The sequence below is a fragment of the Falco peregrinus genome, chromosome 5 (genome assembly GCF_023634155.1).
Source record: "Falco peregrinus isolate bFalPer1 chromosome 5, bFalPer1.pri, whole genome shotgun sequence".
NCBI lineage: Eukaryota > Metazoa > Chordata > Aves > Falconiformes > Falconidae > Falco > Falco peregrinus.
Window position 1 is genome coordinate 19,361,318 of NC_073725.1, and position 22,967 is coordinate 19,384,284.

Here is a 22,967-nt window from a genome sequence, read left to right on the forward strand (position 1 = left end):
TTATCAAAGGGAATGAATTTACTTACTTAGGCATTAAAAAAAATAAAATAAAAATTCACCCCCAGTGTTTTTTTTGTGTGTGTTTGTGTCGTGATATCTTGACCTTTCAGGTCACCAAATCTTGTTATTTTAATTTCTGTCTGGAAGAATGTCTGAGCAAGGTAAATTGAACCAGGAGACAGCAGAGGAAGCTGTGAAAGAGCAGGAGAATGCCATCTCTGAAACGAACCCAGACAACTGTATCCTTAATAAATCTGAAAGCTCGGAAGTAGAGGAGAAGGAGGAGAAGCTGAGTGATGCCAAGACAGAGCTGCAGGTAAGATAGGAATGGTGAATGAGTGCGTTAAATATCAGTGTGTTATCATCGCCTTTCCATTTCTGTGATCTCTTTCATTGCCTATTCTTCCCGTTTTCCTCTCATTATTTTGAGACTGCTTATCTTTTGTTGAATTTTTGTTTATCTATTTTTATTTTGAGTCCTTTTATCTCCCTATAAAATAAATCGTGTTATTTGTTATACCTTTCGAGCTCTTTAGGCTGCTGTGTTATTTAATTTTTCTGAGAATTTCTAGACTTCTGTGTTAAAGCTTGGTGAAATACTTGACTGTTTTCCCTCTTTGGGGATTTAGAAAGCTACCTTGATGTCATGAATTTGCAGGTATACTAATGAATAATTACTTGATATGTGGTTTGGTTTGTAGGTGTTACTGCCAACAAAAAGTTGTTATGCAAAGCCTAAGAAGGTAATTTGATAAGAAGACTTTATCAGCTGAGGGGTTTTTAATCCTTTTTGCTCAATCAAATATAAAAATAAAGTGGGAGACTACAATTTAAGAGGAATTTGGAGGGGGGGAGCATTTACTGAAGTGTGCTTTTTCTTACATTTTTATTATATGCAAAAATACAGACCACTTTGCAGCGTGTTTTTATTGTTTATACCTGTTCCTGTAATGAACAAATTGAGCAGAGATGGTTCTTGGTTTTCCTTGCTTTCCAGACTGGGTTTGGGGAAGTTGTTTTTGCAGTGACCAACCGATTAAAGTACCATTTAGGAGTGATTTAGTCTTTTTATTTATTGGTAATGCTCTTGTCATGCACACTTTCCACTGAAGGGATAACTGCTTCTCTTTTTTGCTACACTCAGAAACGAGGTGCAAATCAGAACCAGCAGAAAAAGAGATCCAAGGTAAGGGTCCATCTCTGTTTATTTGGAATTGCATGCCATGGTGTAGGATAAAGAATTTCAATCAAATGTGTGTCTGCAATTGAAATGATGGCCTTTCATCACTTGGTGTGGTGGTTGGGGTTTTTTTGTTGGTTTTGTTGGTTTTAGTTCGCTCCACCCCACCCCATAATCTAGTTGCACAAAGGCAGAGGACTTCCTCTGAATAAAATGTGTCAGGCTCCCCCTTATTTATCCAACATACTTTTATGCTTCTGGGCTCTCTGTGCACTTGTGCTTTATAGTGTGCATGCTTCTGTGCACCACTGGGGAAGGAAAAAGCTCATTCCTTTTGCTTTAGTAATTAACATTTTTGTTTGGATTTTATTTTAATGGACTAATCTTGACATAAAGAAGCAGGGACTGACTAGCTCCCTAAGGGGGAGGAAAGGAGCTTTTAGGAACAAAAATACTCTGAAAACCTTATTTTAATTTTCCAAGTGCAGATCCGTAAAACTTGCAGGTTTTTAATTGTCTCTGTTCCTTGGTTATGATACTACTAGAAGCAGGGGGGGGGGGGGGGGGGGGGGGGGGAATACCCAAAACAAACAAAAAAAACCCAACCCCAACCAAAAAACAAATGAGAGAAGGAACCTTTGAGTTTAACTTTGTTAAATTACCTTCAATATTGGATTATCCATTTTTTGCTGTTAGGATTTTTGGTGGAAGTGAGTGAACTGTAGCAGAAATCATTAAAAGCAAAAAGAAACCTGCCACCTACTCTGTGTGGCAAACAACTGGTTGCTTAGAATCCTTTTCTATCTGCATTAAAGGCAGATACAGTTTTGCTGGCTGGGTGGGTAGTAGTTACTTTGGATGCTTAGGGACAGCTGATGTGTGCAGCTTCTGTGACTTGGGGTCAGTAGTAGTGTTCTCTGTTTTGTTTTTTTCTCTCTCTTATTCAGTCAGGAGCTAAAGGAAAACTCGTCCGGAGTCTTGCTGTATGCGAAGAGTCATCCCCTCGCCCAGGAGCAGAAAATCTTCATGATAATCAGGTACACTTGCAATCATTGCTGTTATCTGCATGGTTGACCTCCATCTCCAGTTGCATGATTATGTTACTTAATTGGGCACTTAACAATGTCTTTCTTGGGGGAAAAATTACATCCGACAATGAACATATTTGTATGACGTTATCTGGTTTAGCGTGAACTTTATTTTGAAATATCGGTTTTGTACTATATCACAGGGTGTTGTTTGCTTTTTTTTCCAGACCCCCTGAAAATTTCAGCAAATGGAAAAGAATTCAAAAGAATTCAGATTTTTAAAATTAAAAAAATAATCAAAAAGAATATTAATATGTTCTTTTCTCTAAGGCTATCTCTTTCAAGGCTGCACCAGATACAGTTATGAATATGCTCTGGTTTCTGATTCCTCTGAGACTCCAGTTCATATCAGTGTCCCCCTTCACATAAAATTCACAGGTCCTTCGCTCTCTAAAATACCTTGGCAGAGCCAAGGAGGCCTCCCACTGAGTGGCAATCATTTTCTAAACTCTTGGTGTAGACTTTCCAGTACCGAAAAGTGTGTATTTGAGTCTACCTGTCCTGGTAGCGTTGTATTCCCAGCAGCTGGTGGAGCTCTGTCCCCTGCACCCTTCACCTCGGACAATAACACTGGTGGCAGTCTTTGTAAACTAACTTCAAAAAAGCAAAAGTTAAAATCTCAAATACTCTTCTTTGCTTCTTTGCTTGCTTGGTAAAGGCAAGGCTTAAACAAACAAACAAACAAAAAACAAAACCCAACCCAAAATGTCATCAGCACTGCCTATAATTTATGGGATGTTTATGTGCAAATGGCATCAGCTATTGAGAGAGCTTGAGCAAGTGACTTCTTGTGAGCTTAGCACAAAAACAAAAAAATCACATTTAAGTGTACTTTCTCACTGTTTCCTCTGTTGACTTGAAACAAATCCAGCTCTCCTATTTGCTCATAAGTATGGAGAGGCTTTTCTTTTTTCTGTTGTGTGTTTTTTTTGTTTTTTTTTTAAAAGACCAAACCCCAGGTTGTTTAGCTGGGGAGTGTCTACATGTTCTACTGCTCTACGATGATGCTTGTGCAGTAGATGGGCAGGTTATTTTATCAGTTGTTCTGTTGTAGGTATATACTTTCTGCTTAACTTGCGTTAGTCAAGATGTGTGGCTTTTGTTCTGCTTTCATTTGTATTTTCTATTGTTTAATGGAGAATGAAAAGGAAAACATAAAGAGATTGTATTAAGCATCGCATGGTAGTTTATAATGTACTGCACAGGACCTGTATTAAATGTCAGAAGCTGGCAGGTTTTGAGGCAAAATCCCTGTCTGGATCGCACCCTGACACCAGGCGGAGGAGGGGTTGCCCCCATTACACACAGCCTCTGGTCTTACCTGACTCTGAGCAGCTGTGGCTAAGATTTCCTTGGCCATATTGAAATATTTATGGGAGATAAAAAAACTCCCTGGGCTCCTGCATCCATTTCCTAAAGACGCAATTGGCTTGATGTAATAATTAGGTAGGAGTTGCACTTTTGCTCTTGCTGAATTTTACTGATGAATGTGGCTCAGCTTTGCCATGGAAAGCTGGACCTGCAGGCTCCTCCTTGGACTGGCTGAAGGATATAGGAAGTTCTGTGCCAACTGAATTTCTTTGCTTTCACTTCAGAGGAAAAAAAAGTTTATTTTTGGTATGGATTTTTTTTTTTTAATTATTGTTTTACCTTAACGGTTTACAAAGCACAGGGAGTTAATTACCAGAGAATGTACGGTACATTGCCAGAACTACTGAGTATGGATTGTACTGCAGACTTGATGTTTGTATTTATATTTGACTACTTGCCTTCATTTTCCTGTACAGGGAAAAAACTTGTTTACCTGTATTACTTGATCTTGAACGCTTACCTGATAGTTCACTATGTCCTTACTTAAAAGGAATGTTGCCTTTAATGTTATACTATTGACCAAGAAGTGTATTACTGCAATTTGAACATTTATTTTGTTGTTCACTATACTTAACTTGTATCAATGTATTTATTAATATTGTATTTTATTATTGAGAAAATCAATAAAAATCTAAGAAAATATACAGTAGCTTGCTTTCACGACTCTACAGCCCTTTTGTGTATTTCTTATAGCGCAAATATATAAGTATTATGTTACATGTAAAACAGTATCTACTATATGTTCATATGTGTGCTTATGTGTTAAGTCTGTTGTTTTTATTTTCATAAGTGCACTTTAACAACCACTGTGAAATTTAGGATTAATATCCTAGGAACAGCATGGCCAGTTACATTTTTCTCCTGTTCTGAAAATCCAATGGTGCAGTTGCTCTGCTTTGGGCAGCGCTGGGAATCGGAGTTATCCTTCAGGGGTTTTTGGCAGTGGTTGATCCAAAGTTTGTTGTTTGAATGAGAAATTGAATTGTCATTTGAAGTGAAAGAAAGCAGGCATAACATTAGTCCTCTCAGTGCTTCCAAACTGAGCAGGTTATCAAACATTTTGCTATTATCCTTACCTCAAATGACCAGGAGTTCCCAGTCCTTCCGCCTGTGCCCTCAGTTTTTGGCTAATACTGTCAGCCAAAAGTAACAAAGCAGGGATTAAGGACAGTAGGTCAGGTTAAATTTTGGTTCTAGGGCTTTGTTTCTCTTTTACAGTGCTTTCCATCTTAAGTCTTTCGTGCCACATTAGAATTTAACAAAACCAATAATGATTAAGCTAAGAAATTACCAATTTCTGTCTTACTGTGGCATGTTTATGCTGATAGCTTGTTCCGTTAGGATCTTGTCTTACATGTGTTGTGGTGGCTGATTGGAATTTATAAAATTCAGAAACCTAAAATTTGTAATAATTATTGAAAACATCTTTTGAATTCATAATGGTCTGGTTGCTTAACACACACACACACACACACCCCCACACACACACACCCTTACTTCCCCTTACTGTAAAATTTTGTATCAATCTTCTGGTATGCTAGTATTCCTTGAAAAGTTGTGAAGGAAGGCAATTTACTAGCATTCAAGAAACTCTGATTTTCTCCAGTACTGGTGAATTTGGTTTTCATTAACATGATGCCAAAAAATTATCAGGCATGCAGGACTCTCTTGTATTAAAGAAAACTGCATTACCATGGAGTTTTGTGACAGCTGAATTTGAATGTGCATTTTTACACTACTTAAGCATATAGTATTATTTTGGCCATTTTTTCTTTCAAAGAATATGAACACAGAAGTATGCTTGCTTCAGTTTTGTTCAACCAGATTGCTCTTTCTTAAAATACATAAATTATGCCATGGTAACTTCAAAAGAAAACAATTTGTGTTTTGTTAAAACAAAGTCATTTTAAAATAATGTTGTAAGTGGGGGGAAAACAAGTTCTTTGAAGCAAATCAGAAAATGCAAACCAGCTTGAATTCTCAGATTAATTAACTTTTAAAGCTGAAGCATGCTTTTGAAGGGACTCATAGTCTCTGAAATAATGAATTTTTGAGGATAAAACTTGTGATGCCTCAAAGCAATTCACTTACCACAACTTGTTTGAAAATCACAGGGCACAATTCATCCCTTTTGCTAAAGGCACTTCTGCCTATGTCTTTATATTTAAAGTACTGGCTAAGTTGGTAAGCCCTTTTTCATACAACTGAGTTTATAATTTGCTGGCTCTCTTCCACTATCAGAGCCTGAAAGCTCGGTCTAGCTGATACTGCGCTTACGTCTGCAAAAGAGCTCATATGAACCTGTAGGTTTTTTACTAGAGGAAGAAGTTAAACTTTTCAGACGTCTATCCATCAATCATCATTTAACATGTATAATATTAATTAAATTATAGAATTACTTAAGAAAGCCCATATAAAATACTTGTCGCTGTTTTGATAAGTGATAATTACTAGTGTTGACTAATACAGTGCCTTTAATATAAGTAGGCTACAAGTTTATAGTATTCAAGTATTAGAGAAGAAATAGACTTACCACTAGAATTTGGCCTCTGAGATGTCATTAATTCTCCTGGAAAAAAAATCATTTTTTAAATAGGAAAGAAATGTATCTGGCTTCAGCTTTTCTAGCTATACATAGTTTAATGCAAATGTCTGCAGGTTAGAAGCCATGGGAAGCTTACTGAGTCTGGCCCTAAGTTTATCTTTCTTCTTTCCCAACAGGAATCAATCCAACTGCAGCTTTCAAGTTTTCCTAGCTTGCAAGAAGAAGATAAATCTAGTAAAGATGACTCCGAGAAAGAAAAAGAGAAGGATAAAAATAAAGAAAAAGATAAAAACAGTGAAAAAAACAAGATCAGAATGTTATCAAAAGGTGAACTTAGAATTTAAATTGCTATAATTACTGTTATAAAAAATATTAAGTTTTTATAAGCATGCATTTTTAAAATTTGTTATAAGTACACACTAGAACTGTTTTCATACATTGAGAAGATTCAGAACCTGAAATATGTATGCATGAAAGTGTTTTCTATACAAACATTGGACTCTGAAAGTGAAGAAACTTTCCAAACTGAGGTTTGGTATTACAGATGATTAATTTTGTTTAATTGAACATCGTTGTTCTGAATACTTTAATCATGTCGTTATAAACAGATATAGGTGTGATCATATAATAAGATAATTGTAAGACTCTACTATGCTTTTTTTCCCCATTAATGATAATATATTGGCATGTCACTTGTGCAATGTAAGCAGTAGAGAGCAATCCTCTTAACTATTGTTCTTCTCTCATGGAGAATTTCTCTGAAATAATATAAGGAAATCCATCCATGATGTTTAACCTGCATTGCAATCTCCTATTATCAGCTACTAAGACTTCTTCGGAAAAGATCTTGTGTCTAAATTTGGTATTTTTTTAAAAAATCTGTTTATTAATCTGTGGTATAAAGTTGCAGTGTAATCTCTCAAAAATAATCATTGCCTACCTGGGTGTGGATCCGCAGCTGGTGTGAATTGCCATTGGGCTTCAATGGAGCTCTCACAGTTCACGCCAGCTTGAGGATCTGTGTGTACTTTTGAGTCAGGCAGTATAACAATGCTGAAAAATTAATTCTGACTGCTGTCATGCAACCCTGTTACCCGCCCACTCTTGGGCGTCACTGGATTTCAGTCTGTTCATGCAAATACATTTCCCACTGGCACGATGCCTCATTTCCTGTGTGTACAGCATTTATGAAATGATGCAAAGAGACACTGATGAATAAAACTCTTGTTTTCTCTTTTTAAAATATTGTGTTTAGTAGTTTGGCAGGATCTTGAGTGGCCTTGAAGGTTTCCTGTGATTTTTCAAATGACCAGCAGCTTCTGTTGGTGTCTAGTTTTGGTGCTGCCTTCTCAGTAAAATGGTACAGAGGAGCCATGAACGTCCACCCGGTGCTTCTAAGTGTAGATCTTTCTTGGCTGAGATCCAAACAAATGTTTTCTTTCAGAGCATACGCTTTCAGATTGTTGGTGGAAAATGGAATTTGATTTATAGTTTAGTTTAATCGTAATCGTTGACACGAAATAAATGTGTTTGTTTTTATTTTTCAGATTGCAGTCAAGAGTACACAGACTCAACAGGCATAGATTTGCATGAGTTTCTCATTAACACATTAAAGAATAACCCCAGGTAGGTATTTTCTGCATTAGAGCTGGCACTCCTGAAATGATAGTTGGTGCTCTGAGCTCCCGTAACTGTGCACTGTGTTCTGTTAGCGCTGGAGATGGTTATGAGGGGAAATGTAAAGGAGGTAGGCAAAAAAAACCAGTAAAAAGTCATCAACTTCTCCCCCATGCAGTCACCTATTGCTTAATTTCACTTTCAGTGACACCTGGTCTTTGTCCTTTACCTTCTTGCATATAGCTTTGTGTGATGTTAGCAGTAATACATTATAACCGTTGCAGTTGGAGACTTGAATACGAATATAAAGTAGCTTTCTTTTGGCAATGCTGTACACAATTAAAATCCTGCGCACAGTGCCAAATTCTGCTGTCAGCATTCCCACAGTTTTCATTTGGAGCAACAATCTCATCTCGTTATTGAATTGTCTCTAAATGTCTAAGGAAGGTTCTGTAATGTTTTTATATGCTGTGATTTTCAACATTAATTTCAACTGAATCCGTTAAATAGGTACCACATAATTCTGCAATTATAGGAGAACTAGGAACAACTGGGTACCTAACAGCTTGCATAACCTCTTGTATAGATGATGGAAGGTCCTTGAATTGTTTTATCTGCACAAAACGAGAAAGTTCAAAAGGAGTGATGGACTCTGTCAAGCTTAGAAAAAAATGTATGTGTGGAAATATGCTGGGGAATTTTTTGAATGTTTTTGGCAAGAGAGGAGGGGAGGAAGGAACATCTGAGACCTTCCAGTTGAAAACAGAGCATTTTGACTGAGAAATGCTGTAGCATTGCCTCCTGGGAGCGATAGTTCAAAGGCATTGTTCTGCATTGTGCTCTCTAACTAGATTAGATGTGCCCAGTCTTCTTGCCTGCAGATCAATGCCTCGTGTAAGATCTGTCTCAGACAAAATGTTGGAAATTTCTGTGGGTAGCAGCCTCTCTCATGAAAGAGCGAGGTTAGCTGGAAATCTTATTTTCCATCAAAAAAGGGGGTGAAAAAGGACCAAAGCTATCCATAGCAGAGTCTTTCTATGCAAAGCATTGATCACAGCCTGATGTGGCTGGAAGCACTCTTCAGACCATGTTTGAGCTCAATGAAGAGCTAAACCTGTCACGTATGTCAGCGAAGGTGTAGCAAAGCAGGCAGCAATCTTCTCCAGCTGTGCCAGGGCAAAGCATATTTCATTTGTAATCAAGAGGGCTGACAACACTTGCAAAATTGCCTTCCAAACATTGATACCATTGATTTTTCATCTAATATGTCTATTGGTAGTCGATACTACAAATCTTTGCATTTCTTTTTGACAGGGACAGAATGATACTCTTGAAAATGGAACAAGAAATTATTGATTTTATTAGTGACAACAAGTAAGTAGAGTTCCACGCTTGGTTATTAAGTCACGTGTGTGTGTAGCAAGGCGAGCTGTGCAAGGGATGCGTTCATGGACTACAGTGCTCCTGAGCACTGTAACTGGCGTGCTGCAAGACCAAGCTTTTATTTCCTGACACGGATGGTACTGCTTAAAGTACAATAGATGTAAATGAAAGCCTTTTGGTGTTCATTGCATCATAGTTGCAATGGCTCCACTCATTTAGGTCCAAAAATACAATTAAAGCTGTCAGTATGGAAGATGATCGAATGCGTAACTTCATGGGTTTCCCTGTATGCAATGTTACTCTGAAGCATTGGAAAATAAAACTGAACTTGGGTGGAGGGATTCTTGCTACTGTCTGCTCTTTATAATAAAATGTTTCTGCAACTTGAAAAAATAGACAGCAGGGATAGCAGCAAAGGAAGAAATCGTGCTGATGGGAAATAAGTGTTTTGTCAGTAAGAGAGAAAAAAAGGAGTATTTGCTAGATCTTTCCATCGTTGCCCTGCACCTGATCTTCAGGAGAAAGGCAGAAAGCTGTTGCCAGTGTCTCAACAAATCTGCAGGATTTTTCGTGCAGGGAGCATGAGTGTGTGTATGAGGGGTTGGGGGATGAGTTCTTCTCAAGATACAGAATACTCAGTAGATACCACGAAGCATGAGCTTTATTTGTCCCAACGTAGCGCATGGAAATGTGCTTATTAGAAACTTTAACAATAATTCATTTTTTTTCTGCTTTTTCATTTGCACATTTACATATAAATGTTTGCTACAAGAAGTTTTTAGTTAAATTTCTGTCCACTCAATTATTGAATGTATTGCTATTTTCATTTAATTATAGCTCAGAGGGAAATGTAATTATCAATGTGATTTGTTTTCTTTTTTTCCCAGTAATCACTATAAAAAGTTCCCTCAGATGTCATCGTATCAGAGGATGCTAGTGCACAGAGTGGCAGCTTACTTTGGAATGGATCACAATGTGGATCAGACGGGAAAATCTGTAATTATCAACAAGACCAGCAATACAAGAATGTAAGTAACAACTCTGTTGTGTTTTTAACTTGTTCCCTTTCACAAGAGCTGGTTTGTACCATGACTGCGAGGCTTTTTTTGTTTTGTTTTGTTTTATTTTGGGTTTTTTTGGGTTTTTTTAACATCTTTTTTGTTTTTTAATCTCTTTTATTTTTGTAGGAGGAGTGAGTGCTGTGTATCGCTTTCCAGGGTGGGGAGGGGAGGACAGGGCTCGCATTGAGAGGTTATTTAAGGATCTAAAGATGTATAAGGAGAAATCAACCCGATTTGTCTCTTGCAAGGAACTTAACCACAATATCTTGGAATGTTACTTTCCCTGATTCCTTAGAGCCACCACTTTGCTACAGAAATGAGCTCATTGCTTTACATGTCACCTGATACCATATGGCTATATTCCTAAATAACCCAAACATACTTGGAAGATTACCTCTTCCCTTGTTCTGGCTCACTCTGCTTCAAGAGTAATTTTCTGCCCAGCCTGATTATCTGGGATTTGGTTCCCCTCCACCACCTGCCACCATTCATTCCCTTTTCCTCCTCTTCTCCCCTCCTGGTTCCACTTTATTTTCTCTTCAAATCCCATCGTTTGACCACAGAGTTTTTGTGGGATATAAATCCCTTCTGATGGTTCAAATGAATTGCAAAATTCCTGGCAGGTTAAATTTGTGCTGGCATGCTTTATGCTTTCCTCCACGAACCTGTATGAAGCTAGCAAAAGCTCGATAGGAGGTTCCCTGGCTAATTCAGCAAAGATGCAGTTGTGTCCTTGCCTAATCAGCATCACTTGTTCTGCCAAGTGCCACGTGTGTATCATGGACCCATAGCTTTCCTCTTCTCTCTACCTATAAACGATATAATGAAGAGGGAGTAATTACAACTGGGTAATGAAGTTTTGGTGTCTGGTACTGGAACAGGAAAGCCCCATTTGAAAATTATGTACTTCCTGTATTCAATTAGTAGGAGAAATAAAAACATTTATTTCTATTTACATATCCAGTAGTTAGGTGATTTACTTAGATGCAGTTGCAGAGAGTTTTGGTTTGTTGTTTGGTTTTTTGGTTTTTTTTTTTTTTTTTTTTAATATCATTAGCTTCTTCTGTAAAAGGCTAGAGGGACTATTTAATTTTGCAAGATCAAAACCTGAGCCAAACACATAGGTATTTGTTATTTCACAGAGCCCTGAAAATCTTCCATGTGTGTGAAGTAAGTTTAGATCATGGACAATTTATTTCAGATCTTTTTCGTGGGCTATGCCTGAGATACTTGGACATCTGTAAAACAACACTTAGGCATTAATTTTTTAAGGGTTTGAATAAAGTGTGCACGAACAGCCTGATTTTCCAGGAGTCAAGGGAATTACAGTAGTTTGATAAAACTAACACTAAGGCTGCTAAGGCTTAGCCTCTGGGTCTAGTAATACCTAGCCCTGTGCAAGGGCGATGTTTGGGTATGAATAAGAAAAAGCTGGGTGTGCAGCAAACCCGTGTTCATTTTTGAGCTGTAAGTGAGAAAAAAAAAGAAATAGTCTCCTCTTAAACAAAACACAGTCAATCATCTTTGAATGCTTTATAGGCATTCTTTCATCTTTACAGCTCTCCCTTTTCCCTTCACATCTGTGTCACCTCTGTAGTGCACCAGCTGCTACAGATCTTCCCTTCCAGTGTTGTCTTCTCCTGGTTGACTTGATAATGTGGTAATACCACATTAATACCTGGTAATGCCTTGCTCGGTGGTGTGGCTGCGCATCGCAGAAATGGGTAGCGCTGGAAGCGCTGCTGGAAATGCTTGCACAGCTCTTCTGGAGAGGACACTGAAGTAGTCTTCAGCAGTCAAAACTTTATCAGAGTGCCCTAGTGAAGCTGTGGCTTCTGGCGTGGCTGGGATGAGCTAGCAAGGCTGTTTGCTAGACATAAACTGGCATCCTTGCGGGCCAGTGTTGCAGGGGTATAACAGATTGGATAAGCCTTTCATCTGTGGTCTTGCAAGCTGGAGGTGAGGCACAGAACCAGACAGATTGGTTCTGACACCATTCCTGTGTAGATCTTCCAGAAATAAACGCAGTCCTCTGTTGACTTTTGAGTACAGCTGTTTTGTAAGCACCACACAAACTGCAGATTTTTTCTCTTCTGCAGTGATTTGGTGGTAGGTAACTGGATTATATGAAGCTTGTATGGCATCATGGTGCTTCCAGTGTGTTATTTACATTATTTTGATACTGCTGTAAAATAAAGCTTTGTAGAAGTAGCTCTTTCTTTTCATAATTGGAGGAGATCGCATGTTTTTTTAAAATGTCCCTGGCTCTGACAGAAAATAGATTCTTATTATCCAGCTTGAATAAGGGCTGATGAGATTTTATTATCTGCAGCAAATACTGTAAGTTCTACATCTGAAAGCGTCCGATGTGATTTCATGTGTTCTGCATTTCAGTACTCTGAGGAGAGTATTTTGTGCAGTTCAGAATCAACACCAAATACTGGGAATGTGTTGACTCTATTAATTACTGCTTGGACAGTATCCAGAATACTAGAGAATCTGGAGAGTGGCTGAAATGCTGTTCAGCGTGGTTATGCTTTGCTGTGAACCTGAGCCTTGATAGTTTTATGTGAATTTATGGAGAGGCCTCACAGGCAGATTTTCTGAAGATTTGCATTTTGACAATAAATTATCTCTTTATGGCATATGGTTTCCAAAGTACTTTAGCTGCATACTGTGGAGAGGAGAGAATATCCTTGCATAGTCAAGAATTCATAAATTCTGCACTGGTGGTGACTTCTGTGCGTGTGCCTGTTTGGGAAGACCATATGACTCTGCGGAATCACCATGTGTGCTTGGATAAGCACCTTGTGGCATATTTCTTTGGCCAAATGAGGGTTTGTGTGACATCTGTGCTCGCACTTGCAGGTGATGAGTTGTTCCCTGGCTCCAGGCAGTGAGGTGCATTTATTTTGTTCAGCAGAGACCTCCTGTGCTCACTGCCCGCAGGTGCTTGGAGGCAGAAGTGTCAAAGAGTTAATGGCTTTGAGATGAAGGGGGTGGTTGGGACAATCTGGTGACAACTCTGCCTTAGAAGTGCCCGTGGTACAGAGTGGATGTGGTGCCCGTGGTACAGGGGATTTGAACGGAGTGGATGGGGGCAATTCACTTCTTTCATTAATTGGCCATCTTAAGGCAACATATATCCATTTCCATGCACCTGTGCATTTTTAAAGTACCTGCTTCTTGGGGGTTTGGAATTTGAGAAGGTGCTTATTGAGGAGGTTGCAGCTGGAAGGAGGGCTGCAGCTTGTCTGGGGCTGCTTTAAAGAGAGGGGAATGTGATGGTAAAAATGCATTAGGACTTGAATCTCTCTGGGATTTATATCCTGCAGCTTTTGTGAAACCTCAGTGAAATCTCTCTTAAAAATGCAGCCAGACCATATGACAGTTTTGCAGTCTGAAGAGTATTTATGATGAGAAGCTCAATCTAAGGTGCCTTTTTAAAATTTTGTTGGAATGTGAACAAGTCTTACTGTTTCTGAAGCTTTTATTATGAAATGAAATTTTAAAACACAGAGATAATTTCAACTACTCACATGTTTGTTAACCTTCATAAAGTTAAGTCTCTGGCTCTTATTACAGAATAGTAGATTTTTAAAAATATATCTTTTTATATGATTTTTGAAATTAAGACTAGGTTAAAAAATAACAACTTTGAAAAATAAATACCATTTTTATTGGTCTCATATCTTACGAAGTCCTGCTAACTAAATTGTCCCAACTTCTGAAATCTTATTCTCAGCAGTATACATGAGAAGTTGATCAGAAAATGAAGGCATATTTTTTTGTGTGGTTTTGTTTTTATAGTCAAAGAGTTCAAGTACTACTTGAAATGTGAAGCCTGCTTTGTTCAGCATGAAACTGCTCTTGTGTCACCATTGTAATGTATATTTGCCCGTCACCTGTGTCTGCTTGTTGTCTAGCTAAAGATTAACAGAAGTGTACAGGGGACTTAAGACAGTGAAATATGATATAAGCAGAAGTTGGGAATTGAGGCAGTATGCTAGGGCATCCCATACTGGAGCCAAAAATATGTGTATGTGCCACCTTCTATTCTGTATATTCCTTGTAATTCCTATCAAACAGCTGGAAGTACTTTAGAGCTTTTTGAAGAACTGTTGATATTATTATACATACCAGTTCAATCAGGTTCATTCATTTAATTATCTGTAGATATGTGGAGAAATGGTAGGTGAAGTGTTTGGTGGGCTTGGTAAATGAAAAAGGTTTTCATTTGGTTGAGATCATCGACCACGTGACAAGTATGTCTGTACCACAGCCCACATGTCCCTTACATAAGCGTGAGTGGCAGGGCTCGTCAGAATTGAGAAGGTGGAGTGCTTATGATGTATAATGGTTGTATTTAGACATTTTCATACATTCTGAGGGTGTAACATACCTATTACGAACTTTATACCAATACTCACGTCTTCAGTTATGACTAATGTTTTTTTCCAGAGCATCGTGAGTTATGATTCTTTTATTATTTGGTTTTCTTTCTACTCTGTTAGTAAGTAAATGTTAATGTAATATTGACCCAGCTGGAAGGTTTTTTGGTGCCTTTGAGATGCATCAAAAACTTTGGCCAGTACTAAGATGTTATGTATATTACAGGGGTCCCTTATAATCTAGGGCTGAACTGTATCAGCAAAAGGAGACATGATGTACAGTATGTACTTGAATAACTTACAAGACTTTTGTAGTTATGCCATACAATCTGTTGTTCTATCCCCTCTGTGAGGGGGTGGTTTGAATCGCAAGCAAAGAAGAGAAGTTCTGTTCAGGTTTCTATTGTGTATACACCGAGTGATGTTGCTGTAGATAACACCTATGCTAGTAAAGCTGTGCTGTGCTCATTTCACCGTCTTAAGATAAGAATCTGAACTTTGGTACCGGGTCCTACAGGCATGTCAGTAAAATGGCATTCACTGAACACGGGCAATTTCAATAAGGAATAGTTTAGACATTTTTTAAACTGGAGGCTAAAGTGGCAAGACTTCCTTGAGATGCTGAATGCAGAGAAGTATGCCTTTTTCCTTGACTGAGTAAGGTATTCGGTGTACGTGACTTCAATTTCTTTAAAGAGTTGTTTGCTGATGGGAAAGATTTTTCACATGCAGTTCATATTGGCTCTTATTTTAGTTAATTAGGTGTATGGTAGTAGTTACAACTGTGTACCTGAACACGTAGGTCTCTTCTTTGTAAAATCTGTCAAAGCAACTCGGTGTTTGCCAGAACATTTGAAGCGTGGTTTTGGGTGTCTGTCCCTATCCTGTACCCACCTGCCCCATAATACAGAATAGTTATCTGGCAAGTGGTTTGCTGCCTGGTGTTGCATCTGCACATAAGCACCTTATGCTGTCCTTGGGTTATCATGTATGTACACAGAGTAATGATCTCATGAGGTCAGAATCACTTTTATGAGCCATACGATGCAGGAAAACATGTGAACACCATTATTTCTCGGTTTTTTTTTTTTCATTGGAGTCTTGCATTACTTCAAGGCACTATGGAGTGAGCTCCATTCCACTATTTCTTGTTGTAAGTACTTTTTTCCCATCTTCACTACAGAATAGTTGCTCCTTGACTACTTAGAAATAAGCAGAAACTGGGGACACCTATACTTTCCCTCTGGTTTACAATTCTGGTTGCCTTATCAGTGTACTGGCATCATATGTTACAGATGTGTAGAGAAATATAAAGGTACATAGTAGATGTATGCAAATAAAATGGAAAAACTGTATAACTGAGAAATAACACTGTAATTGGCTGAGACATTTTGTTCCAGTTTAAGATGAACTAATTCATTATGCAACTAAGAATTTGGTACGAACATCAATAAAACAATAATGTATAATAATAACTATGAGCTTATGTAGCTGCATAGTAACATGTAGCATGTAAGTAACAAATTATGTTGGTTTTCATGGATTTCTTTCTTCTGTCACACGAAAATAATTTATTTCAGTCTGGGATTAAATTAGAAACATGATTAGAAGGAAACTTTTTTCAGTGCAATAATAATCGTGTTTAGGATGCAAGAGCCCAGTGTCCCAGTAGTCATTGCTGAGATGTTTAGGTTTTAGCCTTCAGCTCCTTTCTGGCCTTTCCCATTGTGGAGCTGGGCAGTGCATCCCTGCACACCGAGCAGGGGAAGGCTTTCACATGCAAGAAGTGGGCAACTTCCCATGAAACGCTTCAGAAAAACGTTAAGGGGAATTAGATATTTTGCACTGAGGTTCAGGACATGTCTGCCTCCAGCAGGGGCCTGAGTCTCCTCGTGCACTGCAGTGCCTCAGCTTTTTATGGCAGGAGGAATTGCCTTTCTCTTATGTAGTCACATGGTGACTGGAGAAGTAATTCAGGGTGTACATATGTTAAAAACTGGTAGGGATTTTGGCAATATCTTACTATTATGCTACAGGCATTTGTTTTGGACATAAAGTTGCCACTGTTCTGCTAAATGCATCATTTGAGGTTGTGTGCATTCATCATTTCACTGCTTGATGCTCATCTGGAAGAAATTGAGCTGCTTTTTCTCCCAGTCTTTTTTTTTTTTTTTTTTTTTTAAATGTTTATGTTCTTTATTTTAATGATACTTGAATTACGACAGCCTTTTTTTCTGAGCAAGCACTCTCATTTTAGTCATGTGCCTGTTTTACATGAAAGATACAAAAGAAAAAAATGATACTTGGTACACTTGAAGCTGAGCTGAATTTGACCCTTAAATACTGACTGCATTTCACGTTGAGCTGAATTTGACCCTTAGATACTGACTTCATTCTTACTTCAATGAGTGTAAGCCATGTACTGGACCCATGGAAATTACTTACTCTGTAAATGAGATGTTAGGGTTAATGAACCAGTTCTAATAGCTCCAATATTAAATTTTCATCTAATGTAATTTATCAAAACTAAATTGTTTATAATTGAGGTGGACATGTACTTTACAGCTGTCCTATACTGAAATGAAATATTAGTTAAGCATTAATCACAAGACGTCTGGCATTTTTAAATTTTTTTTCTTATTGAAGCTTTACAATCACACCACTTAATAGTGTAAGTTTTAATACACCTAGAAGGTTATTCTCACCTGCTGTGTGTAAAGAGATGGGAGGTTACTCAAGAAGAGAGTACTGTGGAATCGCAAGTAGGTAGTTTGGTTTAGGAAAGCTCGTCCTTGCATGAGTAATTAACCCTCGTCTTTATGTCTTGTCCAAGCTGTAGCAGGAAAGTCCCATCAATCAAGGTGCTGTTTGGTCATTTATACTTTCAAATCACTGGAGGGAGATCTGGAAACCTGAAACAGCCCCTATGCTTTCCTCAGAGTTAACTGTATGTCAGTAGTAGGTGAAGTAATGTCTTTAAATCTGGGCATTTCAGGAATGAGGTGTTGATATATGAGCAAGTGAATTTGAGAGGTGGTCCAAACTGCTTTTAGTAGTTGCCTTTTATGCTTGCCTGTGTCGTGTTTAATGTAGGAAAATGTGATGTGATCACTAGAAATGAAAAAAAGTATTGTTTGGAGTTTTGAGAAAGCTTTGTCTTTATAAGCAGTCAGTTGTCTGTGCTGGCTGTTTCCAAGGTAGCCTTGTGAGGCTGTCTCTGACAGTTCATTAAAACCAGGCACTCTTCTTCAGGCCAGTGTTTGTTCAGGGGATGACTGGTGATCCATGAGTGTTCCTGCTGGAGATGGGGAAAATGTTCATGGCCTGAAGTAGAAGTAAGCACAAGTATTTTTTATGGTATTAATTTGCATGCATGGGGCATTGTACGAGGACTAATAGTTTCTTTGTTAGCTTGTTGGCTTTTGGGGAACCATCTTGCCTTTATTGGTAGTCTTCAAATCTTGAATTTGCTTCCTTTTTCTCTCTCTTTTCCTTGTTAATTTTGAACTTCTGAAATAAAAAAAATGTAATTTTAAATAGAACACAGCAGTTATGCAACACTGTAATTTGCAGCCACTTACAGGGTATGCCACATCCTTAAAATCAAATATTAATGAATCCTGTAATAAACTATGCTACCACTTATGAGCCTCTAATAGCTGGAAATAAATTGGTGCTGTGCAAGATATTCAGTCTCAGCAGACATCTTGAATATCAAGAACTAAATCAAATACAGGAGAGTGGGAGCAGGAGAAGCTGGTCCCTCAGATACAGAAATAATCTTAGGTTTGATCGCAGGAGGACAGCACAGCATCCTGAAGCTCCTAAAATGGTCCCTGTCTGAGAGAAGGTGTTGTGCTTCAGCCCCATCTAGCAGAACTGGTATTTCAGCATGGCCTTGGCCTGCTGGCTTCTCCCCTGAGTTCCGAGCTAGATTCTCATATTCTGGCCCCAAAATACTGGGGCAATATACTGAGGCAGGCTCTCAGGGAGTCAAGATGTACTGTGTTTTTTGCACGCGTAGATTAAACCTGAAATTAATGTCATGAGTTGTGCGATGATGCCTCATCATTAGATCAGGTTCTTTAAATACTGTGTACTTTGAAAGCTTTCAGGATCTGGCCCTCTGCTTGCTTCACACACAGAATAACTTGGCAAGGAGGAGGTTCGGTGCACATCGACTTGATCCATCCTGCAGCCTTCAGCTTCGCTATTGTTTTCCTAATGGGAAAATCTACTGGTGCCAGCCCCACTGAAATCATGCTGCTGGAGTACTTGGACTGAGCGTCTTGAAAAGCAAAATGTTTACAGTCCAGATGCTGTTCTGAAAAAAAGTGTTAAAGAATATGCAATCTTTAAGCAGGAAAAGTGTAGTATTTGAGGGGGTTTTTGCCCCTGTGCTACAGAGAAGGCGGCACCTTGAAGAAACTGTCTTGTACAGGGTTGATTTTTCTTTTTGATGGCTTTTGCGTTTTATCATCATGAGAGAAGTTCTTAGTGACTCATATTATAAAAGCAGCAATCTGTTAATGAGGCATTTACCTTCAAATGCTTGAAATGCCATCTTGAGTGTTTTAAGTATTAAGTTGTAATAATGTAACTGCTCTGTTCTTTAACAATTATCTGTATTTAAATTCCCACTCTGGCTTTTTGAAACTGTGTTTTAGCATCTATCAACCCCTAAATACATGAAACCTATTTGAAGGCTGTAATTCCAGGCCGTCATTCTTGAAAAAACATAGTTCTGAGAGAATTAAATCAACTAATTTAACCTGTTGGGCTGGAATTCTGTCTTATGTCATTAAGTAGGGGCCTTTTGACAATGATATTTGCTTCCAAGTTCTGTAAATTCTCAAACTCTCAGAATATGTTCCCATGCCTCCAAGATCAAAACAACCATTTGTACTGCAGATAATAACGTTTTGGCCTGCAAGGTAAAGGAAAGAAACAGTAATGCTAACGTAGTTTTACTGCGGCGTTAACGCAGAACCCTAGGAGAGCCTCCAGCATCAAACCACAACCAGCACAGCAGGCAGATGTAGTAGATAGTCACAAACTAGCAAAACAAGAAAGGCCACCATGCTGGCACCATACTGTGTCACAGCGTGTCTTCAGAATAGACGCCAACGTGATGTTGGACTGCACAGTCAGTTTAATTAAAGACAAGCACAAATAACAGGAAAACACCATTAAACCATCAGAAAACCTGCATAAGAGTGTCCTAATCTTCACAACTTCTCTGAATCTGGTTGGCAGCAGCACTTCTCTCCCCCTCTGTCCCGTTGCTCTCCTGATGGCATCCTTGTATAAAAATGTTTTGTCAGTTATTTTGCGTGCTGGATGATGATCCTGCGGGTACCTGGAGGTGGTGTTTTGCCCTTTCCTAGCCCCATTACCCTACCTACTTTTCATTTTGTGTTGCCATTCATTCTGGAGAGGAATATTAGCATGCTGCCCCCCATTACATGCATTAAATGAATGTTGCATTGCAAATGCGAAGTTGAAGTTTTTTATATATATACTCTTGCTCACCACAGCGATCTCCGCTTTTGAACTCACTATCCTATATTGTATTCCTCCAGACAGCTGCTTTGCTGTTACCTATGAGGCTTTTGCAAATAATGTGCTATAGCACTTGCTAGTTTGGATATTTTTTTTTTTAACTACATCAGGTGCTGTACTGGCAAACCCATCTTTTCCACACATGGTGATATTGTTGGTTCTTTTGAAAGGCATCTTGCAACAGCCTGTGTGCTGTGGAGCTTTCAGAAACACATGCCTCATAACAAAGATTTATGTGCTGTATATGTCAGCCCTGACAATACCAGACTGCTTGTGTGCTCTGCTAATACAGTGACTAAGTCTTCAAAACTGTAACGTTCAAAGCTCATGCTTGTCTCTTTCCATTTGTCCTTTTGGTTGGTATCTGTGTTTCCTGTTTCTTAGCAGGTTATTTCAGAGCTAATTAACTTATATTAAATAAGTGCCGATTTCCGCCCCCGCCCCCAGTATTTGTCTCCCATGCAAATAGAGGTCTATGAAACTGCATTAGTTTGCTTCTAACACGGCAGACGCAAGGAAATGCCCTGTGATTTCCTTAGTCTGTATATCCTGGTAGCTATTACCACACTGCATTATGTTTTAAAATCTGTAATTTGATTAAATAGTGAATATCTGGTTAAGGTACTTAAGGTTTGGGGCTTTTTTTTTTTTCATTACTACTTACAGTGGTTGACTCAGAATCAAAAGCATTAAATGAGCACATAATGGGAAATTCTGCTTAAAGAGTCCATGTAAAAAAATATGCCTGAGGGGTGAACTCTGTTTTCTGTCATACAGGGATAAACTGAGAAGAACTCTCTTGAAATGAATGGAAGCATCTCACATTAAGGTCACCATAATGGTGATAGAAAAAAGTATTATAATGGTTGTTGCTATCAAAATCTTTTTCTTTTTCTTTTTCTTTTTTTTTTTTTTTTCTCCTTTCTGACACACACAAATGTTTTGCTGGTTAGTCCTTTTTTACTGTTTCCAAAATATGGGCTTCTTTGTGAAGACTGAGTCCAGAAGAGTATCCTTGCTGGGCATTGCTTAAGTAAGGACTGCAGGTGGCTTTTAAGTAACTATAAAATGAGAAAGGTAAATGATAATGGCCAATTTGTGAAAGAAAAAGAAGGCACAAAAAACTTCTAAAAGGTAGGATGGGGTTTTGTTCTACTATAGATTTGTTACTGTATATCTGATTCTGTTTCACAAAATGACAGCATGGTTGAAGTTAGAAGGGACCTCTGGAGGTCAGCTTGTCCAACCCCCCTGACCCTGCTGAAGCAGGGCCGCTGAGAGCCAGTTGCTTAGGACCATCCTATGGATGGAGACTCCACCACCTCTCTGGGCATCCTGTGCCAGTGCTTGGTTCCCCTCACAGTTAAAGTATTCCAAGCACAGAGATAATAAACTTAACACATATCTTGAAGTGACTGTTATAATGATCTCCCGACATAAAAATGAGCCTGAAAGAGTTGAAATGATCATTGGCTACATGAGGAAGAGCATAGCCACTAGAAATGGGAAATCAGTATTGCCCTGAGATTTTTGCTCGAATACTCTCCCCAAGTCTGGACCTGATATTTCAGTGAAGTATGCAGAAGTGCTCTGGAACCAGGCAAAAACACTGGATAGGAGGCTTAACAGTGCCTGGTACATACTGTGTCTGGCAGTTGGTTAAACTGATCACTCCCCAGAAAGTTATTCCATAATTCATCCTCTTCTTTTCGCTGTGAAAGAAAATGGATTAGGAAAAGGTTTCCAAAGATTTTGAGTGTCAACAGACTTTGAAGAAGTCTGCAAATACTCAGAGAGTTTTGGGAAGCTTTTCATGGTGAAAGGCTTGGATGCTGCAGGATGCCTACTGAAGCTGATTCCCTGTAGGGATCCTGCTGGCACATACCTGAATAGCAGGGTGCTACCTTGCTATGCAGGATGGAGAAGGGAGGCTGTCTTGGCTGTTGAAAGTGCCTACGCTTACTGGCAGGTCTGGGGGTGAGAAGGGGGCTGTGCAGCCACCTGAGGATGCATGGCAAAGAGCACTAACTCGTTCTGAGATCTAGTTTCTTTAAAGCATTTGTAGCACCTGATCAAGAGCTTTACCGGGAAGGAAGAAATGTGCCAGGTGTTTTGTTCTGAAACACGTTACCAGAAAGAAGACTAACTGAGCTACCTAACAACTTTGATGAAATATTAAATGAGTTCACATGCAGTTGTGGTTTTGTGAAGTTGCATTTTTATGGCACAGGTGTTTTGCTTCCACCTATATTGTCAAGCAATAAAAATTTGGATGACCAAAAGGTTATATCAGCTAAAACCAAACCAAACCAACAAACAAAACACCCCAAAATTTACATATTTTTATCTTGTGTGATTCCCCCTCCCTGTGTGCTGGTTTCTGAGTCTTTAAGGTGTAATTGGGTCATACTTCCCGGTTTTCTCAGTACAGTCCCCAGATTGCAAAAATCCTATTGACCTGAAAGGGAACTGGTATTTCTTCCATAAGCTTTTTTTGGAGTAATGGTGTTCTGAAGCAATGCACTGATTCCAAACATGGGGGCTAAATACTGAAGGTCATACAGGCAGGCAGCACTCTTTGTAAGCATACATTTACTTGGCTCTCTTCTTGCAAGCAGTTGTTGGCATGTAAATGGGTGGCCTGTGTGGCCAGGGTCAATCTGCCAATATGGATAGGTATTGTAGGTTGTTTTGTTTGGGTTTTTTTTGTAGTGGACCCCTAAGTAGAATACTCAAGTTAGTGATAGGGTCTTCAGAAGTACTCGGTGT

The 22,967-nt window shown here is 38.8% G+C and overlaps 1 protein-coding gene across 20 annotated transcripts in view; it reads left to right on the forward strand.

Moving 5' to 3' along the window:
• The window catches only part of ARPP21 (cAMP regulated phosphoprotein 21), a 146,143-nt gene that overhangs the window by 40,278 nt on the left and 82,898 nt on the right, over positions 1–22,967 (forward strand). For 17 of the 20 annotated variants that reach the window (XM_055806480.1, XM_027793720.2, XM_055806479.1 and 14 more), the window contains exons 3-9: positions 111–316; positions 1,145–1,186; positions 2,128–2,217; positions 6,361–6,511; positions 7,732–7,810; positions 9,116–9,175; positions 10,072–10,212. In XM_055806480.1, coding sequence (XP_055662455.1) covers positions 149–316; positions 1,145–1,186; positions 2,128–2,217; positions 6,361–6,511; positions 7,732–7,810; positions 9,116–9,175; positions 10,072–10,212 — 731 coding nt within the window. In that variant the 5' untranslated portion in view covers positions 111–148. The remainder of the gene's footprint in view (positions 1–110; positions 317–1,144; positions 1,187–2,127; positions 2,218–6,360; positions 6,512–7,731; positions 7,811–9,115; positions 9,176–10,071; positions 10,213–22,967) is intronic. The other 3 variants (XM_027793722.2, XM_055806483.1, XM_027793723.2) reach the window with 1 other exon arrangement.